Source organism: Staurois parvus, unplaced genomic scaffold (genome assembly GCF_062004578.1).
Source record: "Staurois parvus isolate SC_StPar_1 unplaced genomic scaffold, SC_StPar_1.0 ptg000347l, whole genome shotgun sequence".
Taxonomy (NCBI): domain Eukaryota; kingdom Metazoa; phylum Chordata; class Amphibia; order Anura; family Ranidae; genus Staurois; species Staurois parvus.
Window position 1 is genome coordinate 7993082 of NW_028318143.1, and position 22376 is coordinate 8015457.

The window sequence follows — 22376 nt, forward strand, 5'->3', positions numbered from 1 at the left end:
AAATACCACCAAAAGAAGGCTCTAGTTGTGGAAAGAAAATTATAAAATTTTAGTTTGGGTACAATGTTGTATGACCGCGCAATTGTCATTCAAAGTGTGAGAGCGCTGAAACCTGAAAACTGGCCTGGGCAGGAAGGGGATAAAAGTGCCCGGTATTGAATTGGTTAAAATTTGTAGCTGCATTAAAAGGACAGTGTTTCCTTAATGAGATGTGACAGACACAGAACTGGTCTCTACGACAGCACTTTCCCCAACAACCAATCTCTGTACAGCTCAGCTCACTTCAGATCCCGGTTCAGGCTTCAATATATATAATGGATAATATCAGTTTTTTTGGAAAGGATTATAATGTTGAAGTTAATGTGCATGTAGTAGTCTACTCTAAAGAAGGGTTTACAAGAAACTACCAGCTCACATACTCTTCACAAACCTGAGCTTGCAGAAGTTTCAACTGCTTGTCTTGTTCTGCTAATAGTTGGTAGGCCTCTGCAGACAGTCCCAACATGCCGCTAGGTCCAGGAATTGTAGGAGGTGCCAAGACCATGCATGGGTTTGAACTGCAAGGATTTACAGGCAAGGAGTCTCTTCTGCCTGGAGAGCTGGCACCATCTATAGGACTGGCATGACCCACCGTTCGGCCACAGTTCATTAGCACAGGGCTGCAACAAGCATTTGGACATGGCATATTCTGATAAAATGGCATGACATTTGCAGGAGGTTCTGATGGGCTCTCCAGGCCCCGATGACTGATGTGACTCACAGCTGGCCAGGAAGTAGGTGAATGACACTGAACAGGACTAATGCCAACACAACCGCTGCAGATATTGGCTTGATGGCGACAAGTAGTAAAGTTCTGCAACGGCTTTTGGGCATCAGAAAGTGGCTTCGTCTGAAGGGGGAAGGTCGCATTGTGGTTGGGAGAGTGAGGTAAGGACGACCGTCTGGAATAAGGTGAAGAGGTCAGTGGTGCTTGCTCTTGACAAGGTCCGCTAATGCTGCATTTTAGGTCAAGTTCAGATGAGCCTTTGACCTGGTGTATGGACGTTTCCGGAGATGAACCAGTTCGAGGTGTGGAAAGAGAGGAGGAAGAAGTGGAGGATGATGCGGAGTTTCTTCTAGTCTGGACACTGCTGTGGAAATGTGGTTTGTCACCTGTAGATGACTTTCCCCTGGACAGTTTTGAGGCTGTGGGTTTGGAAGTTTTGAAAGGAACAGGTACATGTTTTGGCATAGATTCCTTCCTATGTAAATCATTATGGGGATAAGAAGTAGTGATAAACTGGTTGTTTACAACTTTTGGCGTCGAGGACAAAGGAGGAACCTTTTTATTGCTGATCTCTGAATTCTGTACTGCAGGCTTTGGTTCTACAACACTTCCGAATACCAAAGAGAGTTCAGGTACAGATGGGTGGATTTTAGTTACCTGTAGTGAAAACATTAAAATATGTTTGAATATGTCACCAGTCTGACCAGCCAAAATATGTTAAAGGTCTATTACACAAAATTCAAAATGGGTTATGAAAACATTTTAAAGCAGTAGCAAAAAAATAGGTATTTTTCAGACTTATCAATACAGAAGAGGTTTCAAAGAAAGATGGCATAGTGATGAAAGGATTTTATATGTAGAGTAGAAATACCATCTAGTAACTCTAAAAAGAAACAGATAACGGATGTTTACGACCTGAAAAAATTGCAGCCATCCTTTATCATCCACAGGTATTTTAACAGACTTCAGTGAACAGTGTCACCTAGTGGTCAGTGAAATCATGGAAAGCTTAAAGAAAACAATGCACACCCCAAAAACATGTACAAAAACTTTTAGGTCCACGTTACATGGATGGACAGTCATGAACAGCAGAAAGAGAACGTATTGCTACAGCTAGGCTGAAAGGTGGTTGCAAACTGCTACGGGCACTCCTATATAAAACAAAGACAGAAGCTGTCTGCAGCTTCACGCATGTATCTGTGCATTGAGCTGTTACCTGCAGTTAGGAACATATGTTCAACTCTGGATGCACACAGATGTGTCCAGGGACAGGCATCTGTCCCTAACCGCAGGCAACAGTGTGATGTGTGGATACATGCAAAGAACAGGAGACAGCTGTGGCTCCAGTAAGCTGGTTATTTGCGTTGTACAGGCTGAGCGGCCACAGCTGTTTGCAACCACCCGTCAGCCTAGCAGCAGCACTACCGTGTCTCTTGCCCCTGTCCATTTGTAAAGGATGCCTTAGTGTGATGTTTGATGGATGATTCTGTAACCGATGACATTATCTAAGAAAATGGAAGCACTGCATCTAATGGTTGCCGGACTGGATTGCTTCAAAATTTCACTCGCTAGCAAGAAGGCAACAAGAGGTACTTCTCTAGCAATGGGGTCACTAACAGACTATTCAGATTTTCTTGAGAATAGTCATCGGTAGCAGGATTGCTTGCCTGTCAAGCCCCTAATGACAAAATAGTTTATGAATATTGTTCACTTATGTAAACGTATTTTCATTGTCAATCTGGCATGGAATCTTTTATTTGAGAACTTATTAAGGATATGTCAGTTCATGGAGCAAAACTGGCAAAGATGCCAAAGTATTTCTTAACTCACTGTTAAAGCATTATTAAAATGACAACTATACTATTAGCTCAGTCCTCATTTAATTACTTGTCACACCCCCTCAGAGAAGGCTGCCTGGTAAAGGCTGGTAGACAAATGCTAAATATCAGCCGGTTCAATAGAACCCGGCTTGTGTCAAACAGGCATGCTGGAAAAACAGTAGCCGACTGGCATCTGATTAGTGCTTGCAGCCAAAGGCTATAGGCTGCCAACTGGTGTGTTCTGGGGGGCAGTGCCCTTGTCAGAACACAATAGCACATAGTGAGGAGATTGCTGTACTAATAAAGCATAGTTAGTACAGCGAGCTCCCAGCAGGCTGAACCAAAAAGAAGAAAAAACAAAAAAAACACTTATCCTGTGTACCAGGCTTACAGGAGAGAGGGAAAAAAAAATTCTCACTTGGCCCTCTGTCACTTGCACATTAGTCCTATTCTTTCCTATAGACAATTTATTCCTATACTCAGCTAGGGAATGGTTTTCCTTTTCAAAACTGTCCTTGGGTTATGGGATGAAGTCCATTTAGATTCAGCTAATGCTTACCAGAGCTTTGCTTTATGAAAGCCAGGTAACAGAAAAAGGATGGCACAGTAATTTCTTTTCTTGTATTTAGGCTGCTGGTCACCGCTATCCATCTAGCAGTGTTTTTTTTTTCTAAAAATCTGTTTGTTTTCTTTCCATTCTTTAGCTATGCTTTATAACCTACCTGCTGAAATGAAGGATGAGGGTGAGGCGAAGGCCTAGGAGAGAAATCCTCATCTTCTACTCCAGAATCATGGTCACTTACTGATAACTTAGTGGGAGATGCATGCTGTTTATTTCTGGAAAAGAATATTAAGTAACCATATGAGTTTTTGGAATAAACACCATAAAAACAGGACCAGCTTCAAAACACATTTTACAGATGCCATAGTAAAGAAATAGGAGCCTTGGCTTGATGTCACATGGTCATCTGTGCAGCCATGTTGTAGGTGCATCTACTGAATGAAACTTACACAGCTTCAGAAACCGTCTTGGAAACTTCACTAAGCAAATAGGCTTCAGAATTCTGACTTTCAGTAGTGAGCTCAAACGACAGGGGTGATTGTTTAGAGGATTCCACATTCTAAAATAAACAGAAGCTTCAGAAATACTGTACTATAACAATTACAGGAAGGAAGAAGATAGCAGTAAAAACTCACTTTGAAAAGGTGTAGAGAATCTTCACAGGTCAGCAACTGGTAGCCAAGAGGATCATGGCCAATGCATGGAATACACTCATAGAACTCAGGCTCCTTGTGGGTCAGTGAATAGAGAACAATGAGGAAACTGCCAGACTCTGAGAGCACCCTGGAAAGACCAGTAGATATAGGGAGTTATATTTACATATGTCATTCTGTCCAAGTTAAAGGTAAAAGCAAGAAATGGATCATCTGCATAAAACAAATCTCTCAAGTTTGTTTGTGTCTCTGCTTTATGAATTACAGACCTAGAACAAATATGCAGCAAGTCAAGTCCTCCTGATTACTCCTATGTCACTACTGTGATCTGCAGTGACTAGGGGTTGGCAGGAAAAAGTGCAGCAGACAGTATTGGACATGATGCTTGGCACATCTGAGGTGTCAGATAGTAGTGGCCCACAGCTTTTCAAGAAAGTGAAGTTTTAACAATCTGGCTATGCAAGTATAACCTGCTCCTTTCATTGAGTTATGCTCTAATTTTTGTTACCCCCTGACAAGGTTTCTTTATGATGGAGTCCTGACATGTTTTCACTAATGGCAACTGGAAGAATTCCATTAAAGGAATATTCGACTAAAACATATCCACTATGCTTACGTTACAGAATAAAGGTTCCAAGTACTTAAGTTTGATGCTCCTGTATTTCTCCTGCTTTTGGTAGGAACACAGCCCAAGATCAGCACATCATTGATTATAGTGAGACCTGCCACTGCGGGGCTGTACAGAAATCAGGCAGATGTGTAGCTGACTTGGAAGGTTACTGTAGAGCTCGCCAGGGAAGATTTTTTTTAAGCTCTCAGTGACATTAAAGTACATGTATAATTTACACCATCTAAAAGGGCCTGTGCAGATATGACTTGTTTGCTTTCCCATACAAGTCTATGGGAATGCAAAACATGCCTAGAGCAGGTCCATTGCAGGCAAGAAGGCAGTCTCTCTTTAAATTTGTAATCCTCTCATAAGCGTTTCAAACAGATGCCATTGATACAAACCCTAATGTGCTATAAAACAGGAGGGCATGTGTGATCCTACTAACCAGACTTGCTCCGGAGCAGCATTGACTAATAAAATGGATCTTGGTAGGCATTAATCAGATAGCTTCTTTATAGTTTTATTTTAGAAGACAAGATAAAATTTACAATTTTGGTATCTCAGGGCATCCACATCTCTTTAGAACATCTTAAAGAGAAATGCATGAAATCTTTTTTTTTTTTTTTAAATTACATTGGGACATTTGCAGACTTGTACTATGCTTTCAGGACTTGCCACAAGACAGCTATGGTCCACTATGCTACGTTGCGCCTAATCAACTACTTTCCCCCAAAACATGAATGGGAGTTTTTTGGAAAGCTGAACTTCCCTGGTACTCTAATTATTAAAGCCTGCAAACAACTCATCTCTTTTGCAGCTAAAATGCCTATTTGCATAGGAATATTTATTCTGAGGGAGAAAGAGCTTCATGGTAGAAGACCATCTGCATGATTTTTCTTGCCAAAAGGCACTTCCCGCTTCCTCCTAGTTATTTTTTCTTTTTTTTTTCCTGCCTGTGGTGCACACCAACAGTACCTGTAAAATGCTCAGCTAGTCAGGTGATGGGACAATGTAATTCCAACGCACAGGAGTTACATGATCAGTGGCCATCCAATGTCAAAAGATGGAACACGCCAGACAAGATACAGATCCTCTTTACCATTTGTATCAAGGTTGTGTCTGTTGTGGCCTCATTGAGGTGTCCTGAAGCACTTGTGCCTTATTTTGTATCTGGATGCTCATTTCTGTTTATGCCCCAATTACTGTGTGGTTATATCTGATAGTTTGCATAAACAAAGATTTATTAAAAAGACTAAATGAATAAGTATGCTGTGCATGCTTGAACAAGAGAAACCCTCTTCCCCCAGCTGGCCATTGAGTTCTGTTTTAAATATACAGTACTGCTTTACTACATGACCAGAACATCACTCTGGCAAACTTCTCTCCTCAGCCATAGATGAAAATATAAGAAGGCTGTCATCTTAGTTAATGCATAGGTAAGAAATAATGGGGGAATTATGTGAAAAATGTCAATTTTACACACAAAATATTTCATATTTTGCGCAAGCATAATTTTCTCAATTGCCACTTAGAGTGGAGTCCATCAGCTTCTGGACAAAAGTTTGTTTAGATGATCCCAAATATCTATTCTGTTGTTCATGTTTCCTATGTAGAGCACACATATCTGGGTAACATGTACAAAACAACATTGAAACCCATTTCTAAAATTCATACACACCAAAAAAAAATGATATTTGTCATCTAGAAAATTATTATATATAGGATTGCTATGGGAGGTATCATATTTAGAAATTTTCTAATGTATTAAGAGTTTTATAATTAAATAGGGCTTTTAAATTGTGTTATTATTAACCTCTTCTTACTACTATCTTAAGTAGTGTTATGCTGTATATTTATGTATTTACCAAGAGAAGACTGGGAGTACGAATATTGCAACCGATAGTTTTTAAAGCATAATGTAAATGTGAATGAGGGTACACCCAAAAGCACATTAACATGGCTGTGAGAGAAAGCGGAAATTAAGTCATAAGTTAAGGTTCACTGGGCGGATATATGGGAAGATGCCCTGTGGCAGGGGTGAAACGCGTTAGTTGGGGACTTCCAGTAACGGCACATCCGGCCAGTGGAATGTACTCTAACGGTACTTCCGGTTCGGTATTACATGCCTTTCTAATCTACATCATTGTGAGTGTAATTTTAATAAAATAACAGAATTGCTATGCATATTTTTATGATCCTCTTTGCATATGATTATCTGTGAATCTGAGGAACGATTGAAAGAACTCACATCTAAAGTTGTTTTTTCAGGTGCATTTTGAATCTTAGTGTTTAAGGGTCAACATCAACTGTTTTGTGGCATTTTGGAAGATACTTTGTGCAATAAAAAACATTGAACTAATTTAGCTTCCAAGGACATATATGTCTGTGGGCACCTTAAGCCTAGAAACATACAAAGAAGCCAATAAGCGACACTTACCTTTCCTTAACCGATGAGCTGAACAGGTATCGCAGACAGCTGACCCAAACCTGCGGACTGTGGATATGTGTAATCCCACTCAGCCAGCTGTTTAGAGGAAACACAATAAAGGATCTGTAACTTGAAATATAAGTATACTTGTATAAAGCATCTCTACTCATGAGACAGAACTCCACGACTCTGTTTGACGCAACTATGCCCACTCTGGATTTGGGAGACGTATGACATCAGGCAGTTGATAAAAAGGAGGCTTGGACAAAATCAGTCCAGATAAATAAGAGCAATGAAATCTTTCAAAAAGCAAGCCTGCAGAATGCATACGAGTTTGTAGATTCTTGCTCAGATTTCAACTCTTTTCAAACACATGAATATTTACAGGACAGGCCCAGCAGCATTATTACAGTATGTTGGAATTGAAGTGTTTTTATTCGACAAGACAATGAAGATAGCCAGACAATGATCCTCCCCTTTCCTTTACAAACAGAGAACCCTAACACCAACATTTCTTAAAATTATCATTTAGGACTCAAAAACAAGTCATGGACAGGTTTGTGATGGGTCACCACATGAATGTGTGGTAAATGTAGCACAAAATCAGTGGCCAGTGACATAGCAAACTTTGTTACAAATCTGTGACGTAGCCTATAAACAATGCAATTAATGTATCACAGAGAGCATTCGTTCCTACAGAATGAAAAATGTAATAAATGTTCTGCCCACAAAACCATCACTCCTCTCAAATACTGGATTTAACCAATAAAACTGACAGCACAGACATGTATGGTGGAATAGAGTGTGTCGAAGGGAGGCAGTGGGAATCGCACAGATAAGGTAGTGTGGTGAAGAGACCACAGCAATAGTTGTAAATGTCAAAGAAAAATATAACAAAGAATTTATTTCTTTCAGACCACAGAAATGATAAAGTGCCTCCAAAGCGTCATACAGCTTATTTGTCATTGCTGACATTTTGGTAATAAATTATCTTCTTGGGTCCCAGTATGGTAGCAAATTTCTTAGTGTGTTCAGATTAGAAAAAAAGGTTTAAGAACCCCTGCTTTAAAGGCTAGTTTCACTTTTAATGAAAAATACATGCAAATGATTTTGCAGGGGAAAAAAAAAAAAAAAAAAAAAAAAAACCAAAAACATATACACACACCACATTACTTTTTATTTTACAGGAGCCTGTAAAGCATTGTACCCTCAATCAATGTATTGAAGGTGCAACATCAGGCTCCTGAAGACACTTTATTGAGCTGTCTGTACTGCAGTATGGGCTTTTGGTTAGAAAGCTAGAGGAAGTGTCAATGGACTTCGAGTGTGCGGATTACTCCTAAAAAGTGAACTTAGGCTTTAAACAAATACAAAAAAAACAATAGTTATAGTAACAAAACTCACATTCCGACAAGTGGAAGTGTATAAGCCTTTGGATCAGACTCTAGGACTAGAAGCAGTTTCCGAGTTTGGTCCATCGTCAAATATCTATTTACAGAGAAGGAAAAAAACCAAAAAAACCCCCAAAAACACATTAAAAAAAAGGACTAAAAGACTTCAAAACACATACAAAATATTCAAAATGTAGCAAGATTTAATCTCCATTGGCTTTTGCCTATTGATAACCCACTGGTTTCTTTGGATATCATTAAAAAGAAAAAAAAACAAAAACCCACCAAACTACTAATAGGTTAATCTACTTTCTTTGAAACAAGCTTTTCTGAATGTATGAGTGTTGTAGGAACATTAAAATGCTGGTCAAAATAAAGGTCAGGTGTAAAGTAAAAAGAAAAAGCAAAAATAGAATACACATATTTTCCCCCACTGCAACATTTTGAAGTAATTGCTTTAACTGGGAAAGGATTCAAGGGTAATGTTTTGCCACCAAAAATATTAACGAAAGCAATGTACCTTACATAAATACGTCTGCAAATATATCATTTTATGGCTAAAATAGGTCCACATTTTAGCAAGCAGAATATATAATAAAAGACCCTCGCTGTTTAAAACTGAAATCGTGCTGTGCACGTACTGTAAATATATGCCCCTTTAAAATTTTGTTTGCTATTGCACTTGCTACAGATGCATTCAATTTGGTCTACATCAAGTGTTTGGTAAATAGAAACAAACAGACGCTTTAAAAACACTTTGTCGCCGCAGTCAAAAGGACAAGCATTTGTAGAAAGACACAAGTATTATTTAGATTTTTTATTAAAGAACACTCAAAAAAAAGAAGCTTACCCGCATTTGTGTGTTCCTTGAAGCTGTGCAATATTATTGTGACTGCTCAGGTTCCTGGCTAGGGCCGTGGGTATAATTGGGACAGGCTTTATGGGAGTGCTTTCAAATGAATTTGCTACCGTGACAGCCGCCCAGCGAAGATCAAAGTGAAGATTGTCCATGTTCTCCCAGTAAGTGATATGAGCTCTCACAGTGAGCAATTTTGAAAGATCCAAGGCTTCTTTGCCGTGGAGATGGCTCTGCAGACCCTTAAAACAAAAATATGAGAACTGCTTTTTCATCTGCAAAACAATACAATTAAAGTCTGACGGCAGTAATTTCCAGCTCCTTCCTCCTACTTGACATTCAGGAAAGAGTAGATCTGCTTTGTACATGGAACGTAGAGACGCAAGGAGAGAAGGGGAGAAAATGTCCCTCAAGAAGACAAACAGAAAATCACCACAATAACTCAGTAAATATATTCACAAGCCATGTATTGTTCCATAGGGTACACATAGTGATTTTTCCCTACAGAGCATACAAATGATATATTATCCCAGAGGCCAATAGCTAAACATCAGTGTAATTCTCAGTGAAGATGATCACTAAGAGCTGGAAAAACTAGCAATTATTCACCAAGAAACATAAAAAGTACACTTTTATAATGACCGGGAATATTGACATGCCCAAATTCCAAGCTCTCAAAATGACAGCCTGGAGTTGCTGTGTAAATACAAGTCGGGGGGAGGAGAACTGTTTGTCAGTGTTTAACCTCTTCATGTCAAACCCTAAATGCCAGTTCACATACTGTATATGTGGATTGAATACAGTTTGAACCGCATGACATGTGAAACAACATTGCTTCCAATGGTGCCTGTTCACATACAGCCGCTGCACTGGCAGTGCAGATTGAAAAAGAGTCGTGTCCGATTTCTGAGCAGTGCAGTCCGCATGAGGCGGGGATCACAGGCTCATTGACTTCTATGGGAACCACTTCTGAATTGCACATGTCATGAGTTTGTGAATACGATTTCAGGACTTTTTTTTTTCTCTTCAAATCCTGACATGAACAACGGCTTTTCAATACGCACTGAAACTGGAGATGTCAAGTCACACTGCACATTTGTGAATCAGTACGAAGCCTGACCTAGATCAATCCCCGATTTTAGGTGATCGATCTGGGCATCCCAGTTCCGATCAGTAGTACAAGACATGGAACGGTTGGTAAAAGCTCGCTCTGTGCTGGGAGTGCTGAGAGTACAGTAGTGCATACAGAATATGCAGCTCCACGAATAATGATCCACTTCCGTGATGCCATGGCTATGCATATGCTCGGTGGGGAGGAATTAAACATCTGTTCAGCCTCAGAGATACAAACTAAGGCTGGCCATACATTATGCAATTTTCTTGTTCAATTTCCTTTAGATTAACCTTCAACAATGTAGTGCAAGGGCCTGCCTCATTGCATACAAATTGAAATGGTTTAGGTTTGACCTCATACTGTATGGTTTTGATCAAGGAAAATGATAGAATGTTTCACCAGCCTAATATTTTTACTTTTGTCTTCAACCCCTAGTGTACCCTAATCAATCCAAAATCACTTCATTCTTCCCCTTAGTAATATTGCTGATTTTTCTAAAAACAGGACAAAATATAAAAATAAAAATGTATACTTTTTACATCTTCAGTAACCCTAACTTTTTTTTTTTAACTAATGCTTATCAAAGTTAAAAAGAAAATAAAAGTGCATTTATCCGTTTGCACAAAGCAGAGTCTCATTCATGAGGTGTTGGGGCCAGGCATCATAGGCGGGAGAGGGGAGGCCAAAGGAAAAAAAGCAACTTGAAAAAGTAAGGAATATGTTCCACATAGAGCACTGCATATCAACATGTTTGTAAAGTTAAAACATTTTTTTTACCTTAAAAGCATACTAAGCATTAAGGTAAAGAAACCTTTTAAATGCACCCCCTCCTAAATACTCATCCAGCACTGTGCACATCTGCAGCAGCTCTTTTCCCCTCTCCCCGCTCTGACGGGCTTGGCTAAGAACAGTGGGAGCCTTTGGCTCCTGCTGCGGTCGGTCAAAACCTGTGAGCAGAGAGCGGGGGACAGGGGCTAAGCGAATAGCCTGGCTCGGGAGCGAGCCCACATGAGTGCACAGCTTACTGAACAGAGGCGGAAAGGCAGGTAAGTAAATTTAATGCAGAAGATACAAAGCATGTCTCTTATGCATTAAAATTCCTGCCTGTTCACCCATTTTCAACCTAAAGTTCCACTTTAAGCTTTGCTCTTGGCTTAGCAGTTATACAAGTTACAATGCATGTTAAGGCTGATCTCGGGGCACAACTTTTATTACAATATATTTCTTAATAGCTTCAGAAAAAAATATATGTAAATCCTCCTTGTGTTCACCAAATGCCTTTGCAAAACCGGATATTACTTTGCACAAGAAAATCAATTTTTTTTTCTTTTTGGAGAGTACCTTTTTTTGCGGTATCCACTCCCACTTCCTCATGACCTCACCTTGGCCTGCCCTTCACAATAAGAACAGCCAATGAATTCCTCACCTTCTCACAATTCTCACCTCTGCTGCCTTTTGCCTTATGACATGGCAGAATACTACAATGAATGGTAGAGGAAGGTAGATTAGAAAGATACCAGCAAACTAAGAAGGCATTCATATTCCCAGGATGTGTCTCGCAGGTATATTTGCAGTCACTTTCACTGGAGCACAACTAAAGTTTCACTTTTCCTCCACCTTCTCCTACAACTTTCCTCTTGCAGTTTTGGGGACCACTGTTGTTATAGTGAAGGGCAGGCCAAGGTGAGATCATGAGGAAGTGGTAGTGGATACCGCAAAAAAAAGGTACTCTCAAAAAAAAAAAAAAAAGTGATTTTCTTGTGCAAAGTAATATCTGGCTTTGCAAAGGCTTGCGATTGCGCAGTGGGAGGTCATCTGTGAAGACGCAAGGAGTCACAGACAGCTTTCCACAGTAAGCAGCCCAGGTGAGGATGGCATGGGATCACTGGATGGGCGAGTGCCTTTATTAAAAAAAGTAATCTTAAATCATTTCGGAACCTGGCTGAAGCTCCTCTTAAAAAAGCAACTGCACCTTATTCTCACACTACAGTGGACACCCATATTAATAAATGCAGTAGTTAAAGCAGTTAGCAGGGCTTGTTAGCCAGCATCGTATAACAGATAATGCATTACCAACACACAACAAGTATGTAGACAACTGTAAAAAAATAAATACAAAATCCAATTAAATTTGTAAGACCCACTTATTCAATTCACACTATTATAAAAACAAGAAAACAGTCTTTAAAAAAGGACAATAAACAGTCTTAACAGGTGGAAACAAGACCATGAAGTGGAAAAGTACAGAAAAAAAAAAAATTGGCAACTTAAAATTCACCCTGTGAGATGGTGCAATAACAAATAGCTTACCTTAAAAGACAATGCAAAGTCCTCTGGGGTATGTAGAGTGACATTTCCTGCAGACTCCCTGCTAGATACCGAACACGGAATCACAAAATCGCCAGGTAATAGAGCAGATGGAACCTTCCCTACAATGCCAGCTTTCTCCCGGCCAGGATCAAAGCGATCAATTGTTAAGGTTATACCTTCCTCATCTAACAGAATAGATTGCAAACAATATAAAAACATCCTCAGATCTAAATCTTTATACATTTTATAAGTGTTATCTATCCTGGAATAACAAAGTGAAATTGTTGCCCAGATTCCAGACGTTAGCCATAGACAACTGTTCCGTTCTACCTCAGCTCATGTTTTTTAAAAAAAAAAAAAAAAAAAAAAAAAAAAAAGCAGAAAAACGCTTCTTGCACAATATACAGAAAACAATTTTTTTTTTTTAAAAGTGGACATACCCATGCGGAAGAATCTACAGGTTTAATCCCTTTCATCCCTTTCCAGTGCCAGTTATGTGACCAAAGGGTAAAATATTGGTATTGCCGAAAGAAGAGGGGGAGTGGAGTTTAGGCAGACATTCACTGACTAGGTCTAGGTCAAGTCCCATGCCCTAAGGCAGGGATTCTCAACCAGGGTTCCTCCAGAGGTTGCTAGGGGTTTCTTGAGCAATGAGCCATTTCTGCCTGTCATCTATAACGATTAATGGTGTAAGTGGGAAATTATCTATCTGTAAAGGGGTAATACTTGCCAATGACCTTCGTACTAATGAATCATGAGTTGTAGAGTTAATAAATATTAGCAGGGGTTCCCTGAACCAGGAAAGTTATTTCTTCTATTACTTCTTTGTGTTGAAAAGGTTGAGAAAGGCTGTCCTAAGGTCTCATGCAAACAGGGCATTTGCCTATTTCTCCTAGACTCCTTTCCTCCTAGTAGCAGCATTCTGGCAGAAAAAAATGCTTTGACATTTGCATCAAGCGTTAATGCATTCCATTTGCCAGAAAAAGCATTTATTCTGGCCACTGAAATGAAATAAGTGCTTGACGCGCTTACATGCATTAAGTGCTTTTTCTGCCAAAATCCCAAAGCTCCTGGCAGTGGGGTGTTTAGAAGCAGAAAAAAAAAAATCCAGACGCCCCTAAAAGCAGCGTTAAGTGCCCAGACTTCTTTGGCTGAGATCTCCTGACCACAGTCTGGACATCTGCTCATTTGACAGCTACAAGGATATTTAGGTCAATATTTTCAATATTTAAGGGCACATGGTACTGGTGTATGAACATTAGATTCCTGGCAGAAAACTGATGAGTAAAAGCATGAGGATGGGCTGTGTGGTAAATGCACATATATATACACACACCCAAAAGAAAAGCTAGAAGAATTTTTGTGTTGTACATGCGTCTGTGTGTAAAATACTGTCCAGAAACAGATTTTTTTTATTTTTTTTTTACTTACTTACAGGCACACGTTCACATGCCTGTGTGTACAGGCCTATTAAAAACAATGGGCATCATTTAGAATTTTTTTTTTTTTTTTTTAAAAAAAGCCCGATTGCCTAAAAAGCATGGCATTTTGTTAGGTGTCCATGTGCAAAAAGCCCAATAGTGGAGCTGTGTAGCTCCTAAAGCCACAAAAGGCAGCAAATCAGCTGCTCTTTCATCAGACTCCTATAGAAACTTGTTGTACAAACCCAACTTGCTCGCACTGTACTACAGAGTGCTTTTATTTACATACCAATGAACACAAACTTAACAGCTGATCGATTTAGTGCCTAGGCATGTCCCTAGCTTTCACCACTATAAACACACATCAGGACAAACTTTAAATGCTGAGACTAGGTACCACGACAAACGTGATTTCAGGGCTGTTTTTAAAACAGCATTCAGGACTCAAAAGGTTACCAAATAAAGCCATACAAAGTAATCAGAATAATCTGTCCTAGGCGTCCCTCTAGATGTCACCAACTAATAATCAGCCAGTATGAGAGAAATATGATATCAAAAGGATTTTTTTTTTTTTAAGAATTTACATAGCATACAATACAGCAACAGTAGGAAGAAAAAACGTACCATCATCCACAGAAAATGATCCAAGAAAGAAGCAACAGAAAAATCTTCTCTCTGTCTTTGCGTGCCGGTAGGCGAGTCGTAAAGCTTTTTCAGAGAGCAACAGGTGAGGATTTCTGACAACGTAAACACAGCGAAAATATCATTGCTTCATACATGATAAAGACTGATACTTACAAAATATTTTATTTTAAATAATAATTCCAGGCATAGACATCGGTCTAATGTAACTATGTACATAACATAGCTGGTCGATGCCGCTGGAAGCTGGAAATTAAAATAGATACCATTCCATCCGTGTTCTACACTTGCTTCCAGATTCTGTACTGAGTGGCTGCTTTACTGCACTGTGAACACAGAAACTCGACATGGGTACCACCAAAAGAATGCTTTGTATCTTCTGAATGAATACAAAGAGGGTTCTGACTGGACTAGCCAGGGCAATGAAGTCATGCTCTCCATCTCACCAAATCACAGAACGCTTTGTATTCATTAAGAAAACGCAAAGCATTTTCTGGATGGCACCCGTGTGGAGTGGCCGACCTCCAGCATTCACAATGCATCAGACTGTTTAGTATGGGACTCAGAAGCAAGTGGAAATCACTTGAGTACCAGTGTCTACTTGTGATCAGCCAGGTATGACATGTACATAGTTACATTCATCCAGCTTGGACCAATGTAACGGTCTATAAAATGCTGATGCCTGGAATTATTCTTTAATCTTGGATATTATCACAAATGAGAAAAATAGGGCTTGGTACCAAACCGATCTGAAAATTATCATTTACTTAAAATAAATGACTGAATATAAAAATAAAAACTATTAAAGCATGCCAAACCACTAAAGGTGCCAAAGTGACAGCTATGTCTTCCGTGTCAGCAACAAATTGGTAATTTAATACTATTTGTACCTGTAATAGCTGAAATGTAATCCAATTGGTTCTCCCATGGGTGTTGAGTCCCAAAGTACAGTTTTTGTTGGAGGGAAATGAATAGGTAGCATCCTGTTTGACATATTCCTAAAAATAAAGATAAAAGACTTAGATACACCTGAAAATATTCATGTTCAGAAAAGGCAAAGCATAAAAACTTCCAATTATAAATTGTATTCTGTACCCCACAAACAGATGTGAGGGCGGGTCCACTGGGAGCACAGCGCTCCCTCCATCTGCCCACAATACACCTTTCTGCAGAACAGAAACCCCACTGCTTATTAAAAGTCATACCTGGAATTAATGTGCCATTAATGTGCCTGGCATGTTGTGACATTTCAATTTACAAGGGTATTAGATGTAAAGCAAGATTCAGTGTTGAAAAAAAAAAACAAAACACAAAATAGCGCAATAATATAGAAACTGCCGTTACTTTGAATGTTTTTTTTTTATAATAGTACAATTAGAATACGTTAGCTCTGTTGATTGGTATCCCATGTCTATGCGGCTGCTACTTACTGTAAAAAGAAGACTTATTCATGCCAGAAGCCACACACACCACCCCTCTTCTGGCACAGCAAATGACAGTTCTGGCTACAGTACAGTGCAGGGAGGGGAGATTGTGCTAACCCCCCCCCATCAATTGTCCATTCACAGTAACCTCATATTCTGTGAAAAGAATGCAAGTCTACTCCTGAAGTTCCACTTTAACCCCTTAGTTATGGAGGGTAAAACAAATGTGAACACAATTTTGTATTTTTGACATGTCTTAGTAAAACTGTACATATCACTGCAACTATTTTGTGTACCTAGGCAGATTATACTTTGTTTTTTTCAGGGCAAATTGGAATTTCCTTTGGTGGTAAATGGTAATAATATCTCCGGATTTTTTTTATCCGGACAAAGAAAAACTGTCACAAAAGAGTTAAAAAAAAAAAAAAAAAAAACGAACAGGATTTGTTTTGTTACTCACCATAAAATCCCTTTCTCTGAGTTTACTGACGGACACAGCTTCTTCTTTATTCATGACCAAATAGTTTTATAGCCTCACCTACAGGAGTAGGACACTAGACAGAAAAAAAGCTCGGGACCTCCTATGGGAAGTCCTCTCTGGGCATAAAATCCCCTCTCTGCTATAGGCCTCCAGTCAGTCACAAGCAGTGTCAAATGAGAAACTCCATAGAGGGGTGGGTGCTGTGTCTGTCAATGAACTCAGAGAATGGGATTTTATGGCGAGTAACAAAAAATATCCTGTTTTCGCTTACGTTCATTGACAGACACAGCTTCATTCATGACTAAATAGGGATATCCCCAAGCAGTGCCACAGTGATGGGTGGGCAACCCAATTACAGGAGAAAAAAAAAAGGCTACGGGATCACAAGTCCCAGCAGAACAACAAGTTCATATTCCTGAAGACACTAGGCAGAAAGACTGGAGGCCTATACCAGAGAGGGGGGTATTATGCCCAGAGGAGGTGCAGTTTTTATTTCTAACTAGTGTCCTACTACTGAAGGTGGGGCTATAAAACCCTATTTGGTTATGAAGAAAAAGTTGTGTCCATCAATGAGTGCAAGAGAAAAAAAAATATCTGCTTAGCTGTACAGTATTATTACGACAGGTACTTCTATAGCACCATAAATTTACACAACGCTTTACATATATATTGTACATTCACATAAGTCCCTAACCCTCAAGGGGCGTACAATCTAAGGTCCCTAACTTACATTCATACATACACATACTAGGGACAATTTAGACAGGAGCCAATTAACCTACCAGCATGTCTTTGGAGTGTGAGAGGAAAGTGGAGTACCCAGAGGAAACCCACGCAGGCACAGGGAAAACATGCAAACTCCAGGCAGGTGGTGCCGTGCTTGGGATTCGAACCAACAAACCTAGTACTGCCAGGTGGAAGTGCTAACCATTTACACACTGTGTGTTTCTTGCTACCAACATAACCTAGCACCAAAGAACCCCTCAAATAAATTCTGCTTCTCCTGACGATCGCAACAATACCACATATGTGTATGTTAGTTGTTTGTACCAATAGTACAGCCCAGAAACAATAGCGCACATTTTAGCTTTTTTTTTATCCTACCTAAAAACACACTGACAATTAAATCAATTGGAAAAAAATGCTTTTTTTTTTTTTTAAAGCCTGCCAAAAACTGACTGACCGTGACCTTTGATCCTCGCTTCATCCAAAAGCTAACCCTGACCCTGGCCTAGACCAAAAGTTGATGTAGCAATTTTTATTTTAATTAATTTATTACACACTTTTATTTATTTACATCTTTCTCCTTGCAAGAAGTGAAAGATACAATGTATCTAACCTCCATTCAGAGAGAAAGAAAACACAGGGTTGGGCTGCACAGTGACTGATTACTGTGATAGCCAATTAGAGGCTATCACCAGTGGTGTCACTAAGGTTTATGTCATCTGGTGCAGTAAAACATGGTCACACACACACTCATTTGATGGAAATGAAAATGATCAACCTACAGAGGACTGAATTCAAAGACACCCCGAAAATCAAAGTGAAGAAATGATGCAGCAGGCTAGTCCATTTTGCTGAAATGTCATTGCTACAACTCAGAATGGTCCATAATAGTTTGTATGGCCCCCACGTGCTTGTATGCATGCCTGACATCGGGGCATGCTCCTAATGAGACGACGGATGGTGTGCTGGGGTATTTCCTCCCAGATTTGGACCAGGGCATCACTGAGCTCCTGTACAGTCTGAGGTGCAACCTGGCAGCGTTATGAGATGGACCAAAACATGATATCCCAGAGGTGTTCTATTGGATAAGGTCAGGCAAGCATGGCATCAATTCCTTCATCCTCCAGGAACTGCCTGCATACTCTCGCCACATGAGGCCGGGCATTGTTGTGCACCAGGAGGAACCCAGGACCCACTGCACCAGCATTGGGTCTGACAATGGGTCCAAGGATTTCATCCTGATATCTAATGGCAGTCAGGGTGCCATTGTCTAGCCTGTAGAGGTCTGTGCGTCCCTCCATGGATATGCCTCCCCAGACCATCACAGACCCACCACAAAAACGGTAATGCTGAACGATGTTACAGACAGCATAACATTCTCCGCGGCTTCTCCAGACCCTTTTACATCTGTCACATGTGCTCAGGGTGAACCTGCTCTCATCTGTGAAAAGCACAGGGTGCCAGTGGTGGACCTGCCAATTCTGGTGTTCAATGGCAAATGCCAAACAATTTCTATGGTGCTGGCAGTGAGCACAGGGCCCACTAGAGGACGCCAGGCCCTCAGGCCACCCTCATGAAGTCTGTTTCTGATTGTTTGGTCAGAGACATTCACACAAGTGGCCCGCTAGAGGTCATGTTGTAGGGCTCTGGCAGTGCTCATCCTGTTCCTCCTTTTACAAAGGAGCAGATACCGGTCCTGCAGATGGGTTAAGGACCTTCTACGGCCCTGTTCAGCTCTCCTAGAGTAACTGCTTGTTTGCTGGAATTTCCTCCATGCTCTGGAGACTGTGTTGGGAGACACAGCAAACCTTCTGGCAATATCGTGTATTGATGTGCCAACCTGGAGGAGTTGGACTGCCTGTGCAACCTCATGCTACCAGTAGCGACACTGACCCTAGCCAGATGCAAAACTAGTGAAAAACAGAGGAGTTTGGAAAAATAAAATGTCAGTGGCCTCCAGCTGTAAAACCATTCCTGTTTTGGGGGTTGTCTCATTTTTGCACATCTAGTTAATTTCATTAACACCAAAGCAGCTGTAACTGATTATCAACCCCCTCTGCAACAACTGACCAGATCAATAACCCAGGATTTTAATTGTCTTGATGCTACAAAAAGTCCTTTCATTTTTTTCGAGGTGTGTGTGTGTGTGTGTGTGTGTGTGTGTGTACATGTGTACGTGTGTGTGTGTACATGTGTACGTGTGTGTGTGTGTGTACATACACACACATATATACATACACACACACTCTATATTGTCAAAGTTATTGGGACACCACTCCAAATCATTGGATTCAGGTGATCCAATCACCTCCATGGCCACAGGTGTATAAAATCAAGCACCTAGGCATGCAGACTGCTTCTACAAACATTTGTGAAAGAATGGGTTGCTCTCAGGAGCTCAGTAAATTCAAGCGTGGTACTGTGATAGGTTGTCACCTGTGCAATAAGTCCATCTGTGAAATTTACTTGCTACTAAATATTTCACGGTCAACTGTTAGTGGTATTATAACAAAGTGGAAGCAACTCAGCCACAAAGTGGTAGGCCACATAAACTAACAGAGCGGGGTCAGCGCATGCTGAAGCGCGCAGAAGTCGCCAACTGTTTGCAGAGTCAATAGTTAAAGACCTCCAAACTTCATGTGGCCTCAGATTAGCACAACAGTGCAAAGAGAGCTTCATGGAATGGGTTTCCATGGCCGAGCAGCTGCATCCAAGCCTTACATCACCAAGTGCAATGCAAAGTGTCGGATGCCGTGGTGTAAAGCACGCCGCTACTAGAGTCTAAAGCAGGGGGGGATGTGTTCTCTGGAGTGACAAATCACGCTTCTCTGTCTGGCAATCTGATGGACATGTTGGGGTTTTGCGGTTGCCAGGAGAACAGTACTTGCCTGACTGCATTGTGCCAATTGTAAAGTTTGGTGGAGGGGGGATTATGGTGTGGGGTTGTTTTTCAGGGGTTGGGCTTGGCCCCTTAGTTCTAGTGAAGGGAACTCCTAAGGCGTCAGCATACCAAGACATTTTGGACAATTTCCAAATAGGAAATTTCATGGACAATTTCATGCTCCCAAATTTGTGGAACAGTTTGGGGACGGCCCCCCCTTTTCCAACATGACTGCGTAGCAGTGCACAAAGCAAGGTCCATAAAGACATGCGAGTTTTGGGTGGAGGAACTTGACTGGCCTGCACAGTGTCCTGACCTCAACCCAATAGAACACCGTTGGGATGAATTAGAGCGCAGACTGCGAGCCAGGCCTTCTCATCTGACATCAGTGCCATCAGTGACATCAGCACCTCACAAATGTGCTTCTGGAAGAATGGTCAAACCTTCCCATAGACACCCTCCTAAACCTTGTGGACAGCCTTCCCAGAAGAGTTGAAGCGGTTATAGCTGCAAAGGGCGGGCCAACTCAATATTGAATCCTACAGACTAGGCAAGACCAGCTACTTGCTTCCCCACCAAACTTACACATTACACCCGCAAGGGCCTTGTCTACAGACTGAGCCCATATACAGTGATCCCCCTACAATCTACAGACTGACCCCATATACACCGATTCCACCCCCAACAGACTGACCTTGATGACTGCTGGTACTTCTATCTCAGCTCCAGGCAAATATAAACAATACAGATAATGACAATGATGTACATGACCGCACATTTCCAGCCTCATCTCTGTGTGTCACTTCTCCCCATACTCACCCACCAACTTCCCACAGCTCAAGCAGCCAGCCATGTCTGCATTACTGTACCCCCAGATGTCCTTCTCCTTCATGTTCTCCTAGGCGGCCACCAGTCCAGTACACTTAGAATACACATCACACAGAGCCCACGCTGAGTGCCAACATGTATCCCTGTTGCCGGGCAACACAGCACGCATGTGCAGATCAATTGTTCCTGTCCAACCTGCTAAAAGGCAGAGCCACCACTAGCAAAGCCTTTGTTTTAGAAGATTCATACTGCTCAACCAATGGCAAAGCGAAGCCTGTTTAGCGCTAGTTACTGAAGTCACAACGCTCTCCCTCCATCTTTAATATGGGCAAACAAGTACAAAACACAGAAATAAACAATTTATAAAGGAAAAAAGCAGCCATGGCTGCGCCCTACTTGATGGTGTCACCCCTCTGGCGTGTGTCACGTGGGTACGGTCCGCACCCACATAGCGACGCCACTGGCTATCACAGCAATCAGGTGACCCATACCCGGGAGTTCTGGGTCCCAATCGTTAGTATGGGACTCAGGGATCTCGGTGAGACCCGTCTCTATGCTGGGAGTGCGCCGTGCAATGCAAAGACAGATACGCATATATAGGAACCCACGGATAAAGACCCACTTCTCTGCGGCCACATACATGCGTACGGTCAGCGGATGCCATGCTGACATTATGAAGTAATTGGCAGCAGAACATTTTGGCATTTCAATTAAATCTTTGATTCTACAGGAAATGTTGTATAGAGAAAAAAAAAAAAAAAAAACAGCCACACAGTCTATTGACTTAAAACTTTTTGTACAATGAATGGCTCATCCACACTTCCTTCTAGGCAGTTGAACTAACTTAAAGTATAAGTAAAGGCAACTTTTTTGTGTGTTTGATAGAGAGGATAGGGATTGCAACACCTGCCAGTTTTTATTGTTACATCTGCCCCCGTTATGGAGCTTCAACCTTTATCTGTCCTGTGTACCATTATCAATGAAAGTGAAAGTAAAAGAAAATCCCACATTTTGGGTTTCCCCAGAAAATACATGGGAAATATTTCAAAGACGACACTAGTTCTGGTGACCTGGGGGCCCCCCCAAGGGAATCTCTTAATTTGCAGGGATTTCCTCTCACTTCCTATTTGGCGATGGGACAGGAAGTGAAGGTAAATCTCTGCAATGGGACACAGAGGAAGAGGCTAATCCTCAAAATATGTTAGCCCATTGGAGGTCCAATCTGCCCTGTGGGGTGACAAGATGTATCGTGGATTTGATGGAACTAGGTTTATTTGATGAGCTTGTGAAACCTGCTGTTTTGTGAGTACGATACTTACCATTTCAACAATAAATACATGTTTTAAGGATAATGCACTAGGCCGGTGTGCCCTCTGTCTTGCTTTATGGTAAGTGGTTTTAGACTACCCCAATCTTAAGAGGGCAGCAAGGCGTGTGACATTCAAGCCAACAAGGATGAGACC

The 22376-nt window shown here is 41.0% G+C and overlaps 1 protein-coding gene across 1 annotated transcript in view; it reads right to left on the reverse strand.

Annotated features, from left to right (window-relative positions):
• Positions 1-22376, reverse strand: part of STIL (STIL centriolar assembly protein) — a 55489-nt gene that overhangs the window by 24020 nt on the left and 9093 nt on the right. Inside the window, exons 2-11 of the mRNA XM_089684438.1 lie at positions 15464-15571; positions 14556-14668; positions 12511-12695; positions 9081-9328; positions 8244-8327; positions 6849-6935; positions 3784-3931; positions 3598-3707; positions 3309-3423; positions 431-1423 (exon numbers count right to left, since the gene is read on the reverse strand). Of these exons, the coding sequence (XP_089540564.1) occupies positions 431-1423; positions 3309-3423; positions 3598-3707; positions 3784-3931; positions 6849-6935; positions 8244-8327; positions 9081-9328; positions 12511-12695; positions 14556-14668; positions 15464-15567 (2187 nt within the window). The 5' untranslated portion in view covers positions 15568-15571. The remainder of the gene's footprint in view (positions 1-430; positions 1424-3308; positions 3424-3597; positions 3708-3783; positions 3932-6848; positions 6936-8243; positions 8328-9080; positions 9329-12510; positions 12696-14555; positions 14669-15463; positions 15572-22376) is intronic.